At 40.4% G+C, this 21,983-nt stretch overlaps 1 protein-coding gene across 2 annotated transcripts in view; it reads left to right on the plus strand.

Annotated features, from left to right (window-relative positions):
• Nucleotides 1–4,983: 4,983 nt before the first annotated feature.
• The window catches only part of WDR41 (WD repeat domain 41), a 36,247-nt gene continuing 19,247 nt past the window's right edge, over nucleotides 4,984–21,983 (plus strand). Inside the window, exons 1-6 of one of the 2 annotated variants that reach the window (XM_005288296.4) lie at nucleotides 4,984–5,221; nucleotides 9,775–9,890; nucleotides 15,095–15,143; nucleotides 17,116–17,247; nucleotides 17,608–17,670; nucleotides 19,811–19,922. In XM_005288296.4, coding sequence (XP_005288353.1) covers nucleotides 5,171–5,221; nucleotides 9,775–9,890; nucleotides 15,095–15,143; nucleotides 17,116–17,247; nucleotides 17,608–17,670; nucleotides 19,811–19,922 — 523 coding nt within the window. In that variant the 5' untranslated portion in view covers nucleotides 4,984–5,170. The remainder of the gene's footprint in view (nucleotides 5,222–9,774; nucleotides 9,891–15,094; nucleotides 15,144–17,115; nucleotides 17,248–17,607; nucleotides 17,671–19,810; nucleotides 19,923–21,983) is intronic. The other variant, XM_065550075.1, reaches the window with a different exon arrangement.

Genomic DNA, 21,983 nt, shown 5'->3' on the forward strand with positions numbered 1-21,983 from the left:
TGGCCTTCATCTTAAAGGTGCTCCATGACCTGGGCCCAGGATATCTGAAGATTCTGCTTGACAACTTTGCTCCTCTAGCACAATGGAACGCTCTAAAATAAGTGGAAAGCTCATCTGTACTGGAGACAGAACTTTCTTAGGAGCTCGTCTGAAACTGTGGAATGAACTCCCACAAGAACTAAGAACCATGACAAACCTCTCTGCTTTCCACTCCAAGTGCCAGGCACATTTATTTGACCTTGCCTCCTCTAACAAACATATATATTAAAAAATAAATAAACAAACACCCTACCAAAACAATACACTCCACTGCACACACTGCTTCCCCTGGAGAGAGGATGAGAGAACAAACAGGGCAGATGTTAGTAACATTGTCTAATCCACAACCAGAAGGTGCTCTGATACTACAGTGAGGAGTGCAGCATAAGAACCTATGTAAAATAGAATATTTAAGCTCTTTCTGGGTAGATGGATTAAGTAGAGATAATTATTTTCTTTTTACAGATGTGGGAGAGTTCTTTTTTGTCAGTGTCATGTATTAATGTAGTTGTTTTGAATAATTGATTTTTGTATGTTTTTACACTTGGTATTGTAATTGCACCTGGAGATTTATGACAAGTGCAAGATGACAAAAATTGAATACATAAAACAATAAAAAGGGGACCCTCTTGGGCAGACAACACTGGTTGTGCATACAGTGGAATTTATGGAGAATTAAGAAATCCATTGGCCAGACTGAGATGTAACCATTATTCTTCCCATTAAAATATCCTATTTGTGTGGCTGAACTGGTCTGTGTCTACCTTGGTTTTTTTAACATGTAAAATGTTTTGGATTGTATTTGATACTAGTGGAGTGTGAAATTTTTGCAGACACTTGTCATCTCATATTTTTATTTAGAAATAAGGTATAAGAACTGTCTGGATTAGGCACCAATTTTGAAGCTCAAACGCAACGGATTAAACTTCAAAGATATTTCTAGTTGCTGCTCCCCAAAAATTCCCCCTAAGCTCTTAAAAAAAAAGCATGATTCCAAATGTTTCTATGTACCTGCTTCAAACTGCTCACACACAATCTACAAGACAAAAGGTATTTGTAGAAATTATTTGGAGAATAATTTCAACTACATAAATATGAAAAAGTTGCAGACAATTCACAAATTGAAAAAGCAGCATAATTTGTTCAATAATTGTCTCAGTTCTTATATTATATATACTCCTGTGTGTATATATTAGGTCATGTCTACACTACAGATCTTACAGCGGCACAGCTGTACTACTACAGCTATGCCGCTGTAAAGTCTCCCATGTAACCGCTTTATGCTGGCAGGAGAGAACTCTCCCACTGGCATAATTAAACCATCCTAACAAGCAGTGGTAGCTCTGTCGGTGGGAGATTGTCTCCCGCCGACATTGCGCTGTCCACACCGGCGCTTTAGTTAGTGAAACTTTCGTTGGTCAGAGGTGTGTTTTTTCACACCCCGACCGACAAAAGTTTTACTGACAAAGGTGCTAGTGTAGATATAGTTATGCATACATATGCATGTGCATGTTGTTTATATATGTTCATGTACATTTGTGTATCAATTAAACTCATCCGTGTAAACTTCTAGATGCTGACAGTAAACTAACCTGAGTTAATAGAATTGCAGATGACTTTATGAACTGCTTCATATTATTAATAATTGTTTCATGGATAACGTGGTGAGAAAATAAAAATGCCGTGCTCACATTGTATAGAGCCTTAATATGATCCACTGTTGACTGATTGTGGCGGATGCTAATAAGTCATTAAATCAACAATCTGCAGCTAAAATCAGGCAATGGAATACATTCTGGTGGATTTATGTCATCACTAGGACATTCATTACAAATATTGTAATTATGAATGAAAAGCCATTAGGAATACATACAGGAAGTTCAATTTAATGTTCTTCTACATTGGTGCTTCCTGGTGTCCATGAAGTGCACTACAAATTCGCTGTCTAGAATACAAAAACTGGTGGCAAGAAGCCTTTTAGAAAAGAAGCAAAGAATTTCACAGCCTATTCAAAATTAGTGTAATGGAGAAAATGAGTTGAGAGATTGGGCAACAGAGTGTGTATTAGTTTAAGGAGAGAATTAAAAAGGTGCCCAAAATTAGAATTTTGATTATGGATCTGGCAAAAGCCAAGTCAGGAAAGCTATACGGCAAAAGGCACTGTTCTATCAGACCCAACATCTTCACGGCCTAACATACAAGGTCTTAGCTCAATTTACATCTGCATTTAGGTGCATGACAAATTTCCAGTTCTTGCTTTAAAGGATTTATTATTAAATGGTCTTTAAAAAAAGAATGTAACGCTCATGAAATGCACCAGATCGACAGCCATAAAGGCCAAAGCTTTGTATCTATTCATAGCAGGTACTGTACAGCATGGCCAGCAGGAGGGAAAGTTTCCCCACCCTGCCTCCTCAATACGTGTCCATCATAGATCAAGAGGTAGAGGTTAAAGTAAGGGCAGGGGATGGTGGGGGAGGGGGCGAGAGGGAAGCATACCTCTCCTCTGTTAAAAGAAAGAAGGGAGATCCCCCTCCTCTCCCTGGCTTGGTTAAATTGGCTAGTGCAGTGAGAGCACCCCTTCCTATTGCAGTCTCTGGAGGGGATGCCAATATGGGTAAAATAGTTTAATTTCTATGTCTATCTTACATTGTCTGCTGAGACTGCCAATAAGGGCTGCAATTAGTGCCACCTGTGATATTTTTGTGAAGCGCATGCCTCCCCAAGAGGAGCTGGGCTGAGACTGCTCTTCCCTTGCCATTTCACAGAAGACACCAAGTAGCTGCTGGAGACTAGTAATGTGTGGGCATTACCAATCTACCATGTTGCCCAATATATGCTGGCTAGTGTATACATATATATCATATTAATAATATGTATTATATGCACCATATTGCATTAAGCACCAATAACATGAAGCATAAATATTATAACAGTGATAAAGCCTAAACTAGCGTATATCATAATCCTGTTCACTTATGTTAAGTATTCCCTAACACGTTGCATTTGCTGAAGTAAGCAATGGCACAAGAAGGTAGGAAATTTGTCAAAATCAAGATACATTTGCTTTATATCTTAGTACAAGCTAAGGAAGTACCTTCACGAACCAGTACCTGGAATGCTAGTATTCAAAACAAACATAAGGAAGGAACAGAACAGCAAGTTAGGGAACTGTGGGAAACTGATGGGTTGGATTTTAGTGATGTGTAAACAATATGTAAAATCATATAAATAATAGCAACTGTAATGTGTAACTTGGGGAGCAAACCTTCTGCATAAGATGAATGTAACATTGTGGCACGGGACTGTTCTTAGGACCCTGGTATCATATAAAACCTTTTCCACTATACCATATTAATAAACCTGACTGACGACGAGTATATTTCATAATGAAATAATGAACCAAAGTGTGGTCAAGCAATTTATCAACAACCATGTATCAAGACACCTTTAGGATCTGATCCTATGCAAACACTCACATACTTAATTTATGTAATTAGTTCCAATGATTAGTTTGCGGGATGACCCACTGAAATTGGAGCATCAATTTGGCATAACAAGCCATTTTTCTTTAAATACTGAGTTCACATTATGCTGGAGGTCAATGGTTTAAGATTGGTAAAAACTCACCAAAGTTATGGAGCTATAGTTAAAGTTTCAGAGTAGCAGCCGTGTTAGTCTGTATCCGTAAAAAGAACAGGAGTACTTGTGGCACCATAGAGACTAACAAATTTATTAGAGCATAAGCGTTCGTGGACTACAGCCCACTTCTTCGGATGCATACAGAGTGGAATAAATATTGAGGCTATATATATACACACATACAAAGAGCATAAACAGGTGGGAGTTGTCTTATCAACTCTGAGAGGCCAATTAAGTAAGAGAAAAAAAACTTTTGAAGTGATAATCAAGCTAGCCCAGTACAGACAGTTTGATAAGAAGTGTGAGAATACTTACAAGGGGAGATAGATTCAATGTTTGTAATGGCTCAGCCATTCCCAGTCCTTATTCAATCCTGAGTTGATTGTGTCTAGTTTGCATATTTGTTAGTCTCTAAGGTGCCACAAGTACTCCTGTTCTTTTTATAGTTAAAGTTGACGCTCTACCAACTGGCACATACATAATTATGAGAATAAAATAGTTACGTAACATTTAAAGATCAGGTGCCATCCTTCATTTTGAACTCCTTCAGGTTTCACCAATACTAGTTAAACTTTACTTTTTACAAGGCATAATGCCTCATTTCAGACCCAAATACACTTTCCTCCAAAATTGGTCACCATTAAAAGGTCAGCATTTGATTACCATACTATAGTATCAGAGATACCAGAGTTATTCCTACTGTGGGTATATGGGAAATTCGTGGTACCTCAAATAACAGTAAATGTCGACAAAGGTTGATTACAATAGTCAGGGCCAGAGGGAACAGTGAGCAACTTCAGAGAGATCATAACAAGCTAGATGAATGGGCAACACCATGGCAAATTCAATTCTATGTTGATAACTGCCAACTATGCACATTGGAGGGAAAAAAAATAAATTACTCATACCCCTTACAGGGGCCTAAATGAATGGTATCAATTCAAGAAAGGGATTTGTTATGTCACTGTAGACAGTTCAGTGAAAACCTCTGCTCAATGTACACCTGCAGTCAAGATGTTAGGCTGCATAAGGAAAGGGATGGTGAAGAATACAAAAAATATGCCTTTACATAAATCAATGGTGTGGCCTCATTTGGAAGAGTGTGTGCAACGTAATTCACCGGAGGATATTGCAGAAGTAAAGGGGGGAGGTTCAGAAAAGGTGATGAGAACGATCAGGGGCCCGGAAAAAGGCTTGTATGAAGAGACTGAAGAGATGTTGATCAGTTAGCTTGGAGAAGAGCGGACTAAGAGGGAACAATGGAGCAAGGGCTGATCAGTTGCTCGGCACTCTTAGCCGTTTGCCTGGCTCTGGAGCTAAGCGCGGCAGACGCCACCGGAAGCCACAGAGGTTCGGCCGCTTTGCTCCAGGGCGCTGCCAGTCCCACGTACGGGAGGCAGCGAGGGACAAAATCCAAGCTGCAGGGGGCTGTTCGGGCGAGGTGCCCCTCCCCAGGCGTTGATTTCATTCCGGCCCGGCTGGACTCCCGATGCTGCGATGGCTGATGGGAGGCGGCCGGGAGCCGCAGGGACTCTCCGAGGTAAAGCAGCAGCCCTGTCCCTGGGGGAGGGACGAGTGAACTGAAGACGGGTAGGATGGGGGCGGGGCGAACGGGGCGGGGTCAGGAGCAGGCAGGTCGGGGAGGGGGTGAAGTAGGGTGACCAGACAGCGAGTGTGAAAAATTGGGACGGGGGTGGGGGGGTAATAGGAGCCTATATAAGAAAAAGCCCCAAATATCAGGACTGTCCCTATAAAATCGGGACATCTGGTCACTGTAGGTGAAGGGTTGGGGGAGGGGCAGGCTGTGCGGGGTGGGGTGGGGGGCAAATGGGGAGGGGACAGGGGCAGGCAGTGCAGGGAGGGGCGATTGGGGGCAGTGCAGGCTGTGCGGAGAGGCATGAATGGGGATGGGGCAGGCTCTGCAGGAAGGGGTTAATGGAGAGGGGGGCAGGCTCTGCAAAGAGCGGTGGATAGGGGCAGGCTCATGCTGGGAGCAAATGGGGGCAGGGGCAGGCTGGGTGAGGAGGGCATGATCCCATCAGATCAGTTTTCTCTTTGCAGAGGTTCTCAAGGCTGTGGCTCTGACACAGCTTCCCTATACTCCAAAAGAAACAGGCAGCCCCCTCCCAGCCCTGGCAGAGCCCAAGCCTGAAAACGTGCCAGGATTTCAGATCTAGCGGAGGCTGAAAGGCACCCAAAACGCTAGTGTGTGTAACACATACCTTCTTACTAAGGGCACGTCTTCACTACCTACTGGATCAGCGGGTAGCAATCGATCTATTGGGGATTGACTTATCACATCTAGTGAAGACGCGATAAAATCGATCCCCGATGGCTCTGCTGTTGACTCCGGAAATCCACCGCGGCAAGAGGCGGAGTCGACGGCGGCACGGCAGCGGTCAACTCGCCGCCGTCCTCACAGCTAGGTAAGTCGACCTAAAATACGCAACTTCAGCTACGCTATTCACGTAGCTGAAGTTGCGTATCTTAGGTCGACCCCCCCCCCGTAGTGTAGACCTAGCCTAAGTTCTTTAGGGCACAACTCTGAGTCCCTATTAAAGGAAAGCCTGGCTCCTTTGACACTGTAAGGTCTTTGGAACCAGCACTGTGGCTCAGCTCCTTAAAGGTATTTAGGCACCAATTCCCCTTGAAATTAATGGAAGTGGAGGTGCCTAACCTAAACCTAATGCAAGAGGACCCTAATCCTGATGAGGCCAATGGTTGTGTTGTAATAGAAATACTAAATAATAATATGGGACTGGGGAACATGGCATTAATTTGGATAATGGAGAGGGTGTTGGATGGGATGGGGAGCTTTTTTTGTGTGTAAGTGATGCTATCTGGGGGCAGAACTGAAATTTGAACAAAGGGTTTTCATATAAGAAGGATTTGAAATAAAATGGTTCTACTGTACATGAGATGATGTAAACGGTCATTGGACTTGTACACCTAAAAAAGGGTATTTGGGGTTTGAACAATTTACCATAAATGACCCTTGACTCTAGGTATTTATCCACAATGAAACAGTCATTGGACTGGAGAGAGCGAGAGCGAGAGAGAATGACTCTAGTCCAGTGGGTGGGGCACCTTCTTGGGAGGTGTGAGACCCAGCATCCAGTCTCCCACTCCAGTAATTCTTTCCTTATTTGTCCATAGTGGAACAGATTCAACAGGAGAGACTGAAGGAGCCCATATTAGACTATCCTATAGCTTAGTGATTAGAGCTCTCTCCTGAAAGGTGGGAGACCTCTCTTCAAATCATTTCTTCTCCTTTGGCAGAGAGGGGGGAATTGAACCTTGGTCCTCCCCCTCCCAGACTAGTGCTCTAACCACTGGCCTAAAAGTTATAAGGTGGGCACCACTTATTCCTCTGTCCAGATTTTGAATGGGACCTGATTCAGCAGGGGGAAACATAGCATGCAAATGCATATGGGCTTGGGCCCTACACATGATTTAGATGGACAAACACCTAGGCTAGGTCTACACTATGGGGGGGGAGAGGGGTCGACCTAAGATACGCAACTTCAGCTACGTGAATAGCGTAGCTGAAGTTGCATATTTTAGGTAGACTTACTTGGCTGTGAGGACGGTGGCGAGTCGACCACGGCTGCGCTTCTGCCTCTTGCCGTGGTGGATTTCCAGAGTCAAGGGCAGAGTGATCAGGGATCAATTTTATCGCGTCTTCACTAGACACGATAAGTCAATCCCCAATAGATCGATCACTACCCGCCAGATCGGCGGGTAGCAAAGACGTGCCCTGAGAGAGGTTAGTTGCCTACAGGATTTGGTGAGACTTGTGGTTCACAGTGGAGCCTAGAACAGGGACTTAGGCACCTCAACCTGAGACTTAGGTATCTAACCACCTTTGTGGATTGGGGCCTTAGTGTTTTCATTATTCTACCCTTCCCTTTCTCTCCCCATCAATAACTCCATTTCCTGCCTAGGTACAAAACCAATGCAGGGATATATGCCTGAGTGTGCAATTAGACTGAAACAATAGCTTAAAGGTCTCAAGTGCTCCCAGTGGGGGTGTTGATTCAGATTCTCAATAATGACAATTTAAAAGGTCAACATTGTTAATTAACTGTGGTACCTTATGGTGCCATGAGTGGGTAGCAGTTGGAAGAGAACTACCCTTTAATGTTTTTCTCCAATCAAGAAACCCAGCAGAACCTATGGATATAGCTCAGTGGCTCTCAAACTTTTGTACTGGTGACCCCTTTCACATAGCAAGCCTCTGAGTGCAACCCCCCCCCTTATAAATTATAAACACTTAATATATTTAGCATCATTATAAATGCTGGAGGCAAAGCAGGGGTTGGGGGGAGGCTCCCAGCTTGCAACCCCCTGAGGGGTCCTGCCCCCGACTTTGAGAACCCCAGGTATAGCCAAACCTCACCAAAGCAGGTATCAAACCCAAGTAGTCCAGTAAAGCACATTCAATTGTTCAGAAACAAATCTACTGCTGCTGCTGTCTTATTTTTGACATCTCAGAATGAGATTTTATGGATGGAGCTTGGAAGAGTTCTAATACTTGCACAGAAAACCTTCAAAAAGCAAAGACTTGATTAAAAAGACATTTTAGTATGCTGTATTGCTCCATGTCCCTCCTGAGCCCTGATTGGGTGTTATTCAGTGATATTTAGTATTAAAATTGCAACAAAATGGCCATAGGGAAGGGTGAGACTGAGCTTCTTGAGTCTCAGGCATGTAGAAATCTTAAATCTGTGGTCCAATGGATAGAGCACTGAACTGGGAGACCCGGGCTCTATTCCTGGCTCTGCCAAGTGACCTTGCCAAGTCATGTGATTGGTCTGTGACAAAGATAGCTATCTAAGGAAGCTACAATTAGTCTGTCCAGTAAATGTTTTAGTGCTGCTGTAAAATAGGTCCTTTGAGTCTCAAAAGAATATTGAGGCAGTCCTGAAGGTATGAAGATGTTGACACTTACTAGTAAAATTAAGCTGTAACTGTGAGAGTACTCTGTCACTGAGTTGCCACCAGGTTTCAAGGTATCTAGCAATGACACCTGATAAAACAAGAATTGCACCCTACTGAGTTGTTCCAAAAATGGTGGAGCTTGAAGCACAAGAGTTGCCATACTGAAGCAAGCCAATGGCTCATAGAATATCAGGGTTGGAAGGGACCTCAGGAAGTCATCTAGTCCAACCCCCTGCTCAAAGCAGGACCTATCCCCAGACAGAGTTTTGCCCCAGAACCCTACATGGCCCCCTCAAGGATTGAACTCAACGCTGGGTTTAGCAGGTCAATGCTCAAATCACTGAGCTATCCTTCCTCTGCTGTAGCTTATACTAAATAAAGGAGAGGTTAGAGAACTGCCATCAACATCATGCATCTAGTAATGCAATAGTATGCTATGGAGAAAGTGTCTTGCTGATCAGCTTATTTCATGAGCATGAGTGATAGCCCTTGTAATTAGCCCAGATGGTGTAACTGCAGATGCTATTCTTACAGAAATTGAGCCATTTTTTGAATCTTACTAAACTATTGGCCTTAATTATTGGCCTGAAAAGGTCCGAAGGGATAACATGTATTGCATGTCTAAAAGCATTTCTTCTTGTTTTAAACTTGTATATCATTTTTTAAATGAAACTATTGGTAAGAGGGGACATCATATACGGTTGAGAGACCTCACAGAAAAAATGCAGTTTAATGAGACATTTAAAGGCATAGTTTATTGGGAGAGGAAGTGGATTCAAGACAATAGCTGTTAACTAAAGAAAGCAACTGGTTCTTTAACACCATGACTAAAAACAACAAGGGACTGTTGCTTATTAGGTTTTTTAAAATCAGTTTAAATGTTGTACTATAACTCAAAGTACATTCCATAAAATAATCTACCTAATTTAAATAAATAGAAGGCAATCCCTTGTTATAATTTCCATTAAGGGAACAGATAGTTATGTTAAATTCATGTTTGGGGCTAAATTTTACTTATATGAATGATGTATCTGTGAATGTATTTTACACACACACACACTATGGTAGATATGGCTGAAGACTTAATTAAAAATGAATTATATACATACAAAGTGAAGTATTCATGATTGATGTCTCTTGATGGATTTTTAGAAATCGTCGGTGCAGAACTTAGGTGAAGAACAAATACAGAATCCCTACACTGAGCTCCTTGTACTGAAAGGTCATCATGATATAGTGAGATTTCTAGTACAAATAGATGATTGCAGGTAAGAGGTTTTAATGATTGTATTACATCCTAAGGAATACATAAGTGAAAGTCTATGGAAATTAAGAAATATTTTAATCATTTTTCTGCCAGAAATTAAATATCACGTAATTTAGATCTAAATTAATGCATATATGTTCAGTAAAACATTAAATTTCAGTGAAATCACTTTTTACTTTGAATGTAAACATTCCCCTGCAACTTTTGCTTCTTGAACATTCAGGTTTCTGGATCTGCTCCTATAACTGCCACATTGACTATGTGGCTTGAACAAGGTCAAAGGGGAGCTATCTGTAAAATGGGGCTAATGCTTCCTTATTTTAGAGGGCGTTGTGTGATTGGTAAAGCACACAGATCCTGGGATTGCCTTTCACATTATTGCTGCCCCTTTCTGTACCTTTTCCAATTCTTCAGTATCCTCTTTGTAATCAAATACCCCAAATGGTTCACAGTACTTTGACAATTCTAAGATGTCCCAATATCCATTCAGAATTGATTTATCTGAAAACGAATTACTTGCCTTTCCTTTATCATACCCTCCCTATCTCCTAGGCCCACAACCTCTTTCCTTCTGCAACTACACCTCTACCTCGATATAACACTGTCCTCGTGAGCCAAAAAATCTTACTGAGTTATATCCAACTTGCTTTGATCTGCCGGAGTGCGCAACCCCACCCCCCTGGAGCACTGCTTTACCGCGTTATATCCGAATTCGTGTTATATCGGGTCGCGTTATATTGGGGTAGAGGTGTATATTGGTCTCTTAGGAAGTCTTCCATATCTCATAATTTTAGTATTGCCTAAATCCATCTTTTTCTCACTATACCCACTGTTGAAACATTGGTGCGTCGTTATTTAATCTTGGTTACTGCAAGGATTACTTCCTTTCTAGCTTCTGACCTTTTCACCCCATCAGTCTATTCAAAGTGCTGCTGCCAAAACAGTCTTCCTCTCCCACTGCTCTGATCATTGTCATCTTTTACCCAGCAAGCTGTCACTGGTTTTCTTTTTCAGTACCTCATTTTAGCTCCACAAGGAGGTAGAAGCCCCTTTCAAAGTCCTACATAACCTCCTCATCCCTTGTCGCCTCTGATTTCTTCCTGCCTCTGTTCTCAACTCCCTCTGCATCTCCCAATCCTTTTTCCTCTTCTCATTCTCAGCTTCGTGCCTTCATTCATGTACTCAATGCTTTCATTATCAGCCCAGTTCTAATTTAACTTGTCTAACTGTTTGGGGTGAAGTTTGGGGTCTAGGAAGGGAGTGTCATCTCATGGTTAGACCAGTGGTTACAGACAAGAGAGGCAAGCACATGGACTTGGCATGGTCATTCTGAAAGCAGTGTGGGCGAGTGAAAGATTTGGCACTGATTTTTGTAGAGACCTGGCTTTTATTCCCACCTTTGCCTGAAGTGATCTTGTACCGTCTCTCAGTTAAATTATTTATACAATAAGGGAAATAATACTTGACTGCCTTCTAGGGTAGAGCTTTGAAGCTTTGCTCAATTATAAGGGTTGCAAAGTTCCTAGAAATCTAAAATAGCAAGCACTTTCCTCAAGGGTACAGGCACTTTGTTGGGGGAAGACTCTCTCCCTCCTAGTGTCTGCTGATCAGGCAGCTGCATTCATCCAAATGTGAAATTCCCACAATCTCTTATGCTTGCCAAAGTTTCACAGAATTGACAATTTTGAAAATATTTACAAAAGGGGGACAAACTTCTTTAGGTCCGCAGGATACATGTTTTAAATTAAGCATGTGTTAGAACTATTATAGATAAGGAAATACATGCAGCTTATGATTGATTTTTCTAAGTAGCATTAAAATAGGCCACAAAGATTCAAATAAAACCATAAGGTTCTATTCTGGTGATTTGGGTAGTCATTACAGCAATTTCAGAGTAGTTATTTTAATAATTCTTCACAGTACATATTTTCAGACTATGTACACTGAATAGATCTCATTAATCTTTGAAAATCTGGCTTTATAGTAGAAATGCTGGAGCATCCTGAGACAGAGTAGAGGCACCTGCTGATACTAACAAATCCTCTATTATTTCAGGAGAGGACTGTCTTCGTTGCACTGTATCAAACACATTGCGGTACTAAAAATAATCAATGTAAAAAACAGATGGAAGAGTAAGTTGGAGGATAGGAATAACAAGTCAGATATGGATAAGAAATAAATTACATTAATGTCTTACAGGTGTTTAATATTCTGAGAGTTTGGACTGTTTAGAATAGTTTGCTTCATTGGATAGTTATTTCATTTTTTTTTATTTAGCATGAATATAGTAGTTGTTAAACAGCTGATAATTTTTCTACCTGCTTTCCCCCCTTCCTCCCCCAATAAAATTAGTATTTGTATCTGAAATGTTTTTATTTCGTTTTTGAAGCTATCCCATTGTGGTTTTGTTAACTGTTGTAAGCCAGGCTTCACGCTTCAGGTCTTTAGATAATATCATCTTATTGAGAATTTTGCAGGAGGATTTTCTTGTTTTCTCAGTGGCTCGGCTAAAACCAGTGAGTGGAAAATTTTCTCAGATTGGTTTTTTGAAGATACTAAATAAATCCTGTATCAGCCTAACAGACAGCTGCTTTTTTCTTTGTTTCTTTCTTATTTTTTGAACATGAAGTGAGGGTCATATTGATTGGAAGATCACTAAAGAAGGGTAAGCCTCAGCAAGGGTCTTCCAAAAAAATGGACTGATATAAAATTGCATGTAATACCCTAGCATTTGACATATTAAACTAAACCGAGTTCATAACACATTTTAAGAATAGCTTTCTTTGTTGCTCATTTGACCATTCCTTGCTCCTCCAGGAAGCAGACAAGGTTATAGAGGATGGTGATCATGACTGGAAGAGAATCAGGTGACCCATGAAACTCCAGCTTGGTGAACAAAATGTATACTGTAGAACCAGCCATCCTACAGATATCTTTATATTTAAAAAGAAATCCTTTTAAAACAAAACCAAAAAAACCCAAACAAACAAAAAGAACCACCCACCCTGTACATCTTATACTTGATGAATTACACATGCCTTCTCCTTCAAAGGTCAGGTTTTTTTCCAGATCTTTGCTCAAGTGTCAGTATCCCATCATTAATTGAAGGATGGGTTTCCATATTTAAAGTGCTCATGTCCAAAATGCGAGTGGCTGACTAGTTTGGTTCTGGCCACATCATCTCAAACAAGCTATAGCAGAAATAGAAGGTACCCAAAGGTGGGAAACCAACATTCATAGAGGCATGGAAAGACTTCCAAATAAGGGGAGATTGATAAGATTGTCTGTCACTTAAGACAGGAGATGAAGAGGGGACTTGATAGAGGTATATCAAACAATGATGGTAAGGAGAAGCTACATGAGGCCTACCTATTGACTGTCTAATACAAGAGCAAGAAATATTTAAGTTTGAAAGGCAACATAGACTTACCTTGTGGCAGGATATAATGGCTAAAAATGGACTAGGATTAAAAAACGTGATAGTTTATGGGTAATTAGAACATTCATATTATTGGGTAAAAGTTTAGAAGGGATAGAACCCTTATTTAAAATATAAATCAACCACTAGTGCCTAAGATTAGAAAGAAACTTCCTCTATAGACAGATTATTATTCCTTATTTGTCCATTATAGAGTTCCTTGTATTTTCCTCTGAAACCTAATTGCCTGTACCAGATACAGGACACAATACTAGATGGTGAATTTTCTTGTGAAATTGGCACCTCCTTGCCTGAAGAAAAGCTCCCTTGGAGTGCTCAGAGGTGTTTATTTTTACAGCTAACTTTCATAAAACACAGTTTATGGTAACCCTTACTGGGTTACCATAGTAACCCTTGGTTAAAGTTTTAACAAATAACTTATTTTTATTAGCAAAGGATTTTTAATATTTTTAGTCATAACAATAAAAAACTTGTTAGCAACCTTGGTTCTAAATACCCCAAATTTTTTTGGTTTGTTAATTTTTAAAATTTTGATTAGCAAAGCTGCAACTGCAGACATTTGGCCTTGCCTATGAAAACCCTAGCAATTATTCCTAGGTACGTGGTGGTCTGCTTTTAATTAACAGTGGCTCAATACATCCAAAATGACTGGTTTTAGTGTGGTTTTACTACCGCTCCCCCCGCCCACCCAATCTCCATCTCTCACCACTATCACCTTTTAGGGGTTTTTTTAAAGTCTTTTTGAGAGGACTTCAAGTTCTAGGGTAAAGATGCTACACAAACATTTGTGTGAGCACACATTTGTTTCTTAGTTGTGTTTAATCCGGGGCTGTGGGCTAGAACAACTAAAAATTCAAATGTAGCTGTATCCCCGTCAAGAGGATGCAGAGGTCTTCAGATCATATAATTTGTTTTCAGTCGCCGGAGGTTGATCACTTTCCTTAAAACAGGTGCATCGATACTAGGACAGCTCGCAATCTAGCAATAGTGCAGCGGCACAGACTGTAAACTGCTAGTGTAGACAGGGCTTAGGCATGTTTACTGAGGTGCTCTCTAGGTAAAGAAACAGGTCAAATTTAATTGGGTTTAGGTAAAACAGAACCAAAACAACTGCTTTTTCCTAGTGTAGATGCAGGGTAAGATCTTTAGCTGGATTTCAGCAGGTGTTATGCATAGCAGCAGACATACAATCCCCTTGCGAATTCTTTTGTACAGTTAGTTTAAAAAAAAAAAAAAAAGTGATGTTGTAAGATTCATGTATGCCTGGCCTGACTTCAACCCTCATGCTGTGCAACTTGTTATATATAGTGCTCTCTAAATTACTTGGTTAAATGAGAAGGCTAATAGACTATGATTTGGCTTTATTGGATATGACCCATTTCCCTCCCCCCCGACCCCCAAATCGCCAATATTGAACCTAAGCAGTAAGAAGACTGGATTCTGTAGTACAGGCTACTATTTGGAATAGTGACAAAATGCTTAGAACACATTAAAGAATATTCCCAACAATAAGAATATTAAAGCATGTAATGTGAGAGTTTCACTTTTGTTTATTAATGAAGTCAATGATTTTATTTTTGTACAGTATTTGGAGCTTAAAAAGGTACCTTTCTATGCTTCAGATTACTAGTAAAACCGAAGTGTGATTTCTCTTTATAAGTGAAATAATTTGCTCTGTTTAAGTAGTGATTATTGGTGCATAGCAGCATACTGGAAATTTATCTATCATTTTCTTTATAGGTTTTGTTTTCTTTGTTCTTTACCAGATTTGCATCTGCAGGAGATGATGGAATTGTATTTCTGTGGAATGCTCAGGTTAGTTTAGTTTTTGAATAGGTTATATTCTGTAATAAGGATGTGGATGGGAGTGGGAATGTGGGGAGCTGATTTTGCTCTTGAACTGATCTAAATCAAGAATCAGTCCATTGAAGTTTAGTTGAGCTGTGTCTAGCATAATGTAAAATTGGTGCAAGGGCAGAATCAGTCCAAGAGAGTCTTAGCACAGTACAAATAAGTCGAGTTTTATAGACATGTCTGATTGAAACATCCTTGAATTGGTTTTTATTTTTGTTCTGCTTCAGAAAAGCAGGATGTGAAACTGAGTGTCTGAAAAGAGAAGTAAAAATGTGTATGGAAAATATTCAGAGCAAGATGAAGTATTGGAAGCACAAGTTAAAAAGTTTTTAGTAGCTGTTAAGATGTTGATTGCTGAACCTCTCAATATCAGACATCATGGTGAGGCCCCAGTCCTGCAAAGACTTATGCACTGTGCTTAATTTGTAATGAAAGAGGTACTGGAGCTCAAGCAATGTTTTTTATGTTCATAACTGACACTGCAAGCCCAGAGGTGCCGGGGTATTATGAACTACCACGTCCAGAGGTGCCCTGGTTCAGTCCTGGAAGCCTTGGCACAAGTTAAGCACTACTTATGCATGAGCATAACTTTTTGCAGTCTGCCTCCTCCCATTAATTAAAATGGGGCTACTCAGAGTGTAAAGTGAAGCACATGTGCAAATCTTTGCAGAATTGGGGCCTAATACAAGAACTGACTTCAGCGTCACCTCCATGGAGTTAATAAGTGAGAAAGAGCTCTTAGTTGCTTGCCATGATACAGGTCTCACTCCAGCTTTTAAAAGTATTTTGTTGAACAGTAACACTTGTCACAGGAATACTGCATTTTAGAGGTGATACTTCCAATAATAATAAAACATGCTGTTTTCTCCCTATACAATCTCATCAGAAAATGTGAAGGTAAGTATCTTGCAGGTTACCTGCTAGAATTGCTTCAGAGGATGCCTTGTAAGTAGCTTAGATATTTAATAGACTGAAAGGCAGATCAGTGAACTGTTTAAAATCTGAATGTTAAGCTTCAAGTGAGGCAGAGAGAAATCTCAGACTAAACTTTTTATGAAGACCTCTTGAAAAAAGTTATACATAACATTGACAACAGTGTAACTTACAATAGGAACAGGGGAATTTGTAACTTTCCTTCCTTTTCTGAAGAGTTTCAGTTAAGCATAACATTTCTTATGGAAGACATTTCATAACACTAATATGAAACAGAAAATGGTGTGCGAGAATCAATATTCAAGAAGTGTATGTGAAAATGCACACAAAGCATTTATGGATGCAAAACTTGTGGGTGTCCAACTTTGGAGTTCTATTTTTCTACTTCTGCACACTTACATGCTTGAAATGACTCTTGTATTTAATAAAAAACACAAATATGACACTATTAATCCACAAGTGTGCCATTTCAACTGTCTCTGCATCCCTAATTAACTTTCATGCTAGGTAGTTAAGCTAAAATGGTCTCATGTTATGGGTGTAGACAATAGATACAGTAAATGGTAACAGTCAGATACCCTTATTAATAAAGGTAGTTTCAAGTAGGTCAAATTATTTTTTTTAAAAAGCCTTCAGATTTTGTTTTGCCAGCAAATGAGAAATACAGTGATGTCAGTAGAGTATAATGAAGTAAATTGGCTAACGTTTAAGCTAAAAATGAAACCATTAAAATACATAAGCTACATTCTGAAATATTCATCTTAACAGGTGTTCAAGTGATTCCACTTATTAAATGAATCGGTCTTTCATAGTATTCCCCTACATTCATAGTAACAGGTTTATTTAGGTATAATACATCTTGGTAACATTTTCAATAGCACCTAAGTGTCAGACTCCTAAAGTTCCCATTTTCAGAAGTCACTTAGGCACCTAGGTCTCTCTGGGATTTAATAGATTTTGAAAATTTTACCTTTAATGTGCTGTATTTGTTTTTTTTCAGACTGGAGAAAAGTTATTTGAGCTACATGGACACACGCACAAAATTACAGCTATTGCAGCATTTCCTTCATCTGGGGCTTGTGAAGAAAAAAATAATTTGATCTTAACGGCATCTGCTGATAGGACAGTTATTGTATCCTTAAATCTTCCTAAGATTTAACTGATTTTAAACGAAACTATGAGCCAGGCAGCAGAGAGGGTGGCAATTGTTTATATTATAGTAGGACCCAAAGGCCCTTGTCAAGACTGGGGCTCTGTTGTGCTAGCCTTTGTTCAAATACAGAAGTAGACATGGTCCCTATCACAAAAATAATGAAAATGTAACAAACAAGTGTAAGTGTCATTTCAGAGTGTCTAAAGTTTGAAGAGTAGATTAGTATTTAGAAAACCCCTGTGTCGCTACATTTTTATTTCTCAAACTCTGTCATCCAATTCTAAACTAAACAGAGAAACATGTTATGACCTCTTGTGTTTCCTTAATAAATGAATTCAGGTTTGGGATTGCAATAGTGGCAGGCAAGTTCAGAAGGTGTCGTGCTTCCATTCCACTGTAAAGGTAAAGAAAAGTCCAAGTGTATTTTAGGCTTGTGTGTGTGTGTGTGTATTTTCATAAATATAATATATACATCTGTAGTGAAAGCTAGTGTGACATATGTCAAGACAGAATATTTTAAAATGAATAACAACCTATTTTAGTTAGCCAAGACCATTTACTTCAAAGGTAGTGGAGTGACTGAGATCTAGCACTGCAAAGGTTTTCATAAAAGGAAGGAGCTGGGAACAACCATTTTATTTATTCCATTATAAAAGATTGTCACTTTGAGACTTGCAAACAATGGTGGTGTTAGAACCAGATCTTTCAAATTGCTCAGAGATAAAGCTTTGGGGCTGGAGTAATGCCTTTTGCTTGTCCTTTGAAATTCTGTTCAAGTTTGGTTGAGTTATAAATGGTTTACAATTGCCATTTCCCTTCTCCCACTTGTGTTCCTCAGGAAAATTTTCATAGAATCATAGAATATCAGGGTTGGAAGGGACCTCAAGAGGTCATCTAGTCCAGCTCCCTGCTCAAAGCAGGACCAGTTCCCAACTAAATCAATTTTGTTCATGTTCATTTGTTTGGCATGTGGTAGTTATGCAAGGCACAGCTCAACTAAACTTCAATGGACTGATTCTTGATTTAGATCAGTTCAAGAGCAAAATCAGCTCCCCACATTCCCACTCCCATCCACATCCTTATTACAGAATATAACCTATTCAAAAACTAAACTAACCTGAGCATTCCACAGAAATACAATTCCATCATCTCCTGCAGATGCAAATCTGATAAAGAACAAAAAAACCCAAAACCTATAAAGAAAATGATAGATAAATTTCCAGTATGATACTATGCACCAATAATCACTACTTAAACAGAGCAAATTTCATTTAAGGAGAAAAATCACTTTGGTTTTTACTAGTAATCTGAAGCATAGAAAGGTACCTTTAAGCCCCAAATACTGTATAGAAACCAAAATCATTGACTTTATTAATAAACAAGAGTGAAAACTTTCTCACATTGCATGCTTTAAGAGATTCCTGAGGGTAGAGCGTAAAGATCACTTTGTCCCCAGGAGATCATGCTGCTCCACTGCCCCCAGGAGTGGATGCTTCCACTGCTCCATGATAGACTTTGGGATCCAAGTCAGGACCCAAATCAGGTGCTTCAGACAACCCTGTGATTATAGATGTATTGCAGTTGGGTAGCCGGGGAGGAGCAGGGCCAGAAATGACAGCCCTAGAAAAATCTCAGCCATATGGAGTGGCAAGCTGCATTAGTAGTTATATTTAGGGCCCTACCAAATTCATAGCTGTGAAACATGAGCCATGGACTGCGAAGTCTGATCTCCCCTGTGAAAATTGGCTGTTGTAGGGGAGAGGCAGGGGGCTCCTACCATGGACTGGGTTCTAGCTGCTAGTCCCCAGCCCAGGTTGGGGTAGGATGGTACTTCCTCTTCCCCAGTAGGGGCTGCTCCCAGAGCTGGGTCAGACCCACCTCCAAGAACCTCCCACAGCTGCAGGAAGCTCCATGGCTGCTGACTGGGAGCCCATCTCTGAAGGCAGCTCAGAAGTGAGGGTGGCTGTCAGTCCCTGACCCGGGTGGAGGCTGCCGGGAAAAACATATGTATGGCAACCCACCCCCCATATCCTGTAACCTCACTCCGTGGTGCTGGCGTTAGAGTTTGGTGCCCAGCCAGCAGCTGCTGCTCTCTGGCTGCCCAGCTCTGAAGGCAGCACCACTGCCAGCAGCAGCACAGAAGTAAGGGTGGCATCCTATGACCCCCCTACAATTGCCTTGCAAACCCCTGCCCCAACAACCCCCTTTTGGGTGAGGAGCCTCAGGGTTACAACCCCGTGAAATTTCAGATGTAAACATCTGAAACTGTGAAATTGATTTCTGGGGCCCAGGATTTCACCCTTTGTCTGGCTTTCAGCACCTTCTGTGGGACCCTTGGACGATGAACACCTCTGAAATCAGGCCCTACAGTCCTGTTAGTAAAAATGGTGATGTTTCACAAGTGATTTCTGTATTCTGCAGGAAAGAGTTTAATGTATTTCATAGTACCTGCAGTTTTACCTAACTAAAGCTGATAATCATTTCACTGAAAAATTCCCCAAAGAACTTTTGTAAGGGCAATATATCCGATTTTGTTCTGCAGTGTTTGACAGTTCTTCAAAGACTGGATGTATGGTTATCTGGAGGGAGTGATCTATGTGTTTGGAACAGAAAATTAGATCTCTTGTGTAAGACCAGTCATCTCACTGATGCAGGTAAAAAATGGAAATGGCTCATTATAGCAGATAAAGTGTAAGTAAAATGGATTTGTATAATGATGCAAAATGAAACCTGGCAAATTCTCTTTAATTCTAAAGATAACATTATATATTAAAGCTGCCCTCTGTCTAGTTTTAAAAATGTCAACTTAATCATTTCAGAATTAAGGATACTTATAACCTCCTGTGCTATATGAATTTTAGAATGTCAAGTATCAATAATTGTACATTAACTTTGACTTGCTGGACTAGATCCTCAACTAGTGATTTATACATTTCCCTTGCAGAGGGCCAGATCCACAGACTAGTGATTATACCTCTGTGAGGGAACTAGACTTTTTGTAAGTACATAGGTTCAAGGGTTTTAATTTCAAGATTCAATCCTTTGTATAAACAAAAGGAAATTTTTGAATAGGATTAGTAAATATAATCAGATATGAACTTAGAAGCTCATACTGCTCTGAACTATTAGTAAATCAATGTATTGTTAAATCCTCTTCTAAATATGTTTGTAAAAGCTTAAAATGCAGCAGTGTTCCTAAGGCAGCTAGTATACTGGAATTTTTTGGTACACAGCTGGGGCCAAAATAGCTACATATACCTGTCATAAAATAGGAGAACAGAAATATTTTAGCCCTATATACACAGGAGAATTTACACAGATACACAATTTAACCTCCTACCTTTTGATGCAAGCCACTCATTTCAAACCTAGTATTACTTCCAGCCCTCACAATCTGCTTGTATTCTACTATTTATTCCTGGAGTGGAGATGTTGGAGAACTTTGGGCATGTTAAAGATAACTGTATAGCATTTCAAACAGTTTGCTCTGAACCTCATTTTGTGTCTTTCACTCAGCATAAAGCTAGTTGTTCTTATTTATATTGCACTAGCACCTAAGAGAACTCCCTTCAGACAAGGAACTCCTTGTCCTAGCTACAATTCAAATGGATAGGAAGACATAGGACCTACCCCAAAAAAGCTTGTGTGAAATCCTGGCCCCATTAAAGTCGGCGATTTCACCCTTATCCTTCTTGTCCTCAAAGACTATATGTGGCAAAGGGGAAGCAATTGCTCTGCACAATTTTAATGTGTATTACATACATTTCTTATGAAAAAAATAACGTATGCCTGTACCCAGTTGCCCCTTGACCTCTTTTATGTAGATGGCACAAAAGTAGTGTTGTTTGTGAAGGGGTTTGAAGGAGGAGGAAGCAGTGGCCTGAGACATCAGTTTGGGATGGGCATTTAAGCATAAGTGGCAACATGGAAGAAGATGAGACGCAGTGGGAGATAAGTAAATGGTCAAGGCTGGCATCAGTGGCAGACCGTAGCAGAGTGTCTGAAAGGGAGGGCAAAGATTTTGAACTTGATGTGGTGGGACAGAGGAAGCCAGTGAAGGGATTCAGAGAGGGAGAACTATGGCCAGGTAGATGATCATAGCAGGTGAGAGGGGACGGGGAAATAGGGAAGCCAGAGAGGAGGTGGTGGTAGTAATTGAAAGGAGAGGAGGACTTGCATACGGGTTTTAGATAGAAATGGAATATCTGATTTTAGAAATACTGTGGAGGACGAAATGCAATATTTGGATACAGCCTTAGCTATGTGAACCAAGGGAAAGCGAGGCTTAGACAGTGACTCCCAGGTTATGGACCTGAGTGGGAGGATGGTGATATTGTTGATGGGGACAGAAAAAGCAGGGAGTGGGAAGAAGGATTAGATGTAATTTTAGCCATGTAAAATTTAAGTTCATAGTAAGATGTCCAGGAGAACATGTCTGAGGGACAGGCTAAGATGTGATGGAGGGTGAGAGAGACAGCTGAGGAGGGAGAAGGCAGATTTGAGAGTCTTCATTATAAAGATGGTAGCTAAAACCATACAAGGTGTGACAACACCCAAGGAGATGGTATAGAGAGAGGAAGAGGAGAAGGGTCACACATTTGGGACCTTGAGAGCTATGGTCTGGTGCAGCAATATCTGTAAATACAGTACAGAACTCATTTCCCCCCAATGTATCTATGAAATACATCGCAATTATAACAGTTACATCATTAAAC

Source organism: Chrysemys picta, chromosome 6, assembly GCF_011386835.1.
Source record: "Chrysemys picta bellii isolate R12L10 chromosome 6, ASM1138683v2, whole genome shotgun sequence".
NCBI lineage: Eukaryota > Metazoa > Chordata > Testudines > Emydidae > Chrysemys > Chrysemys picta.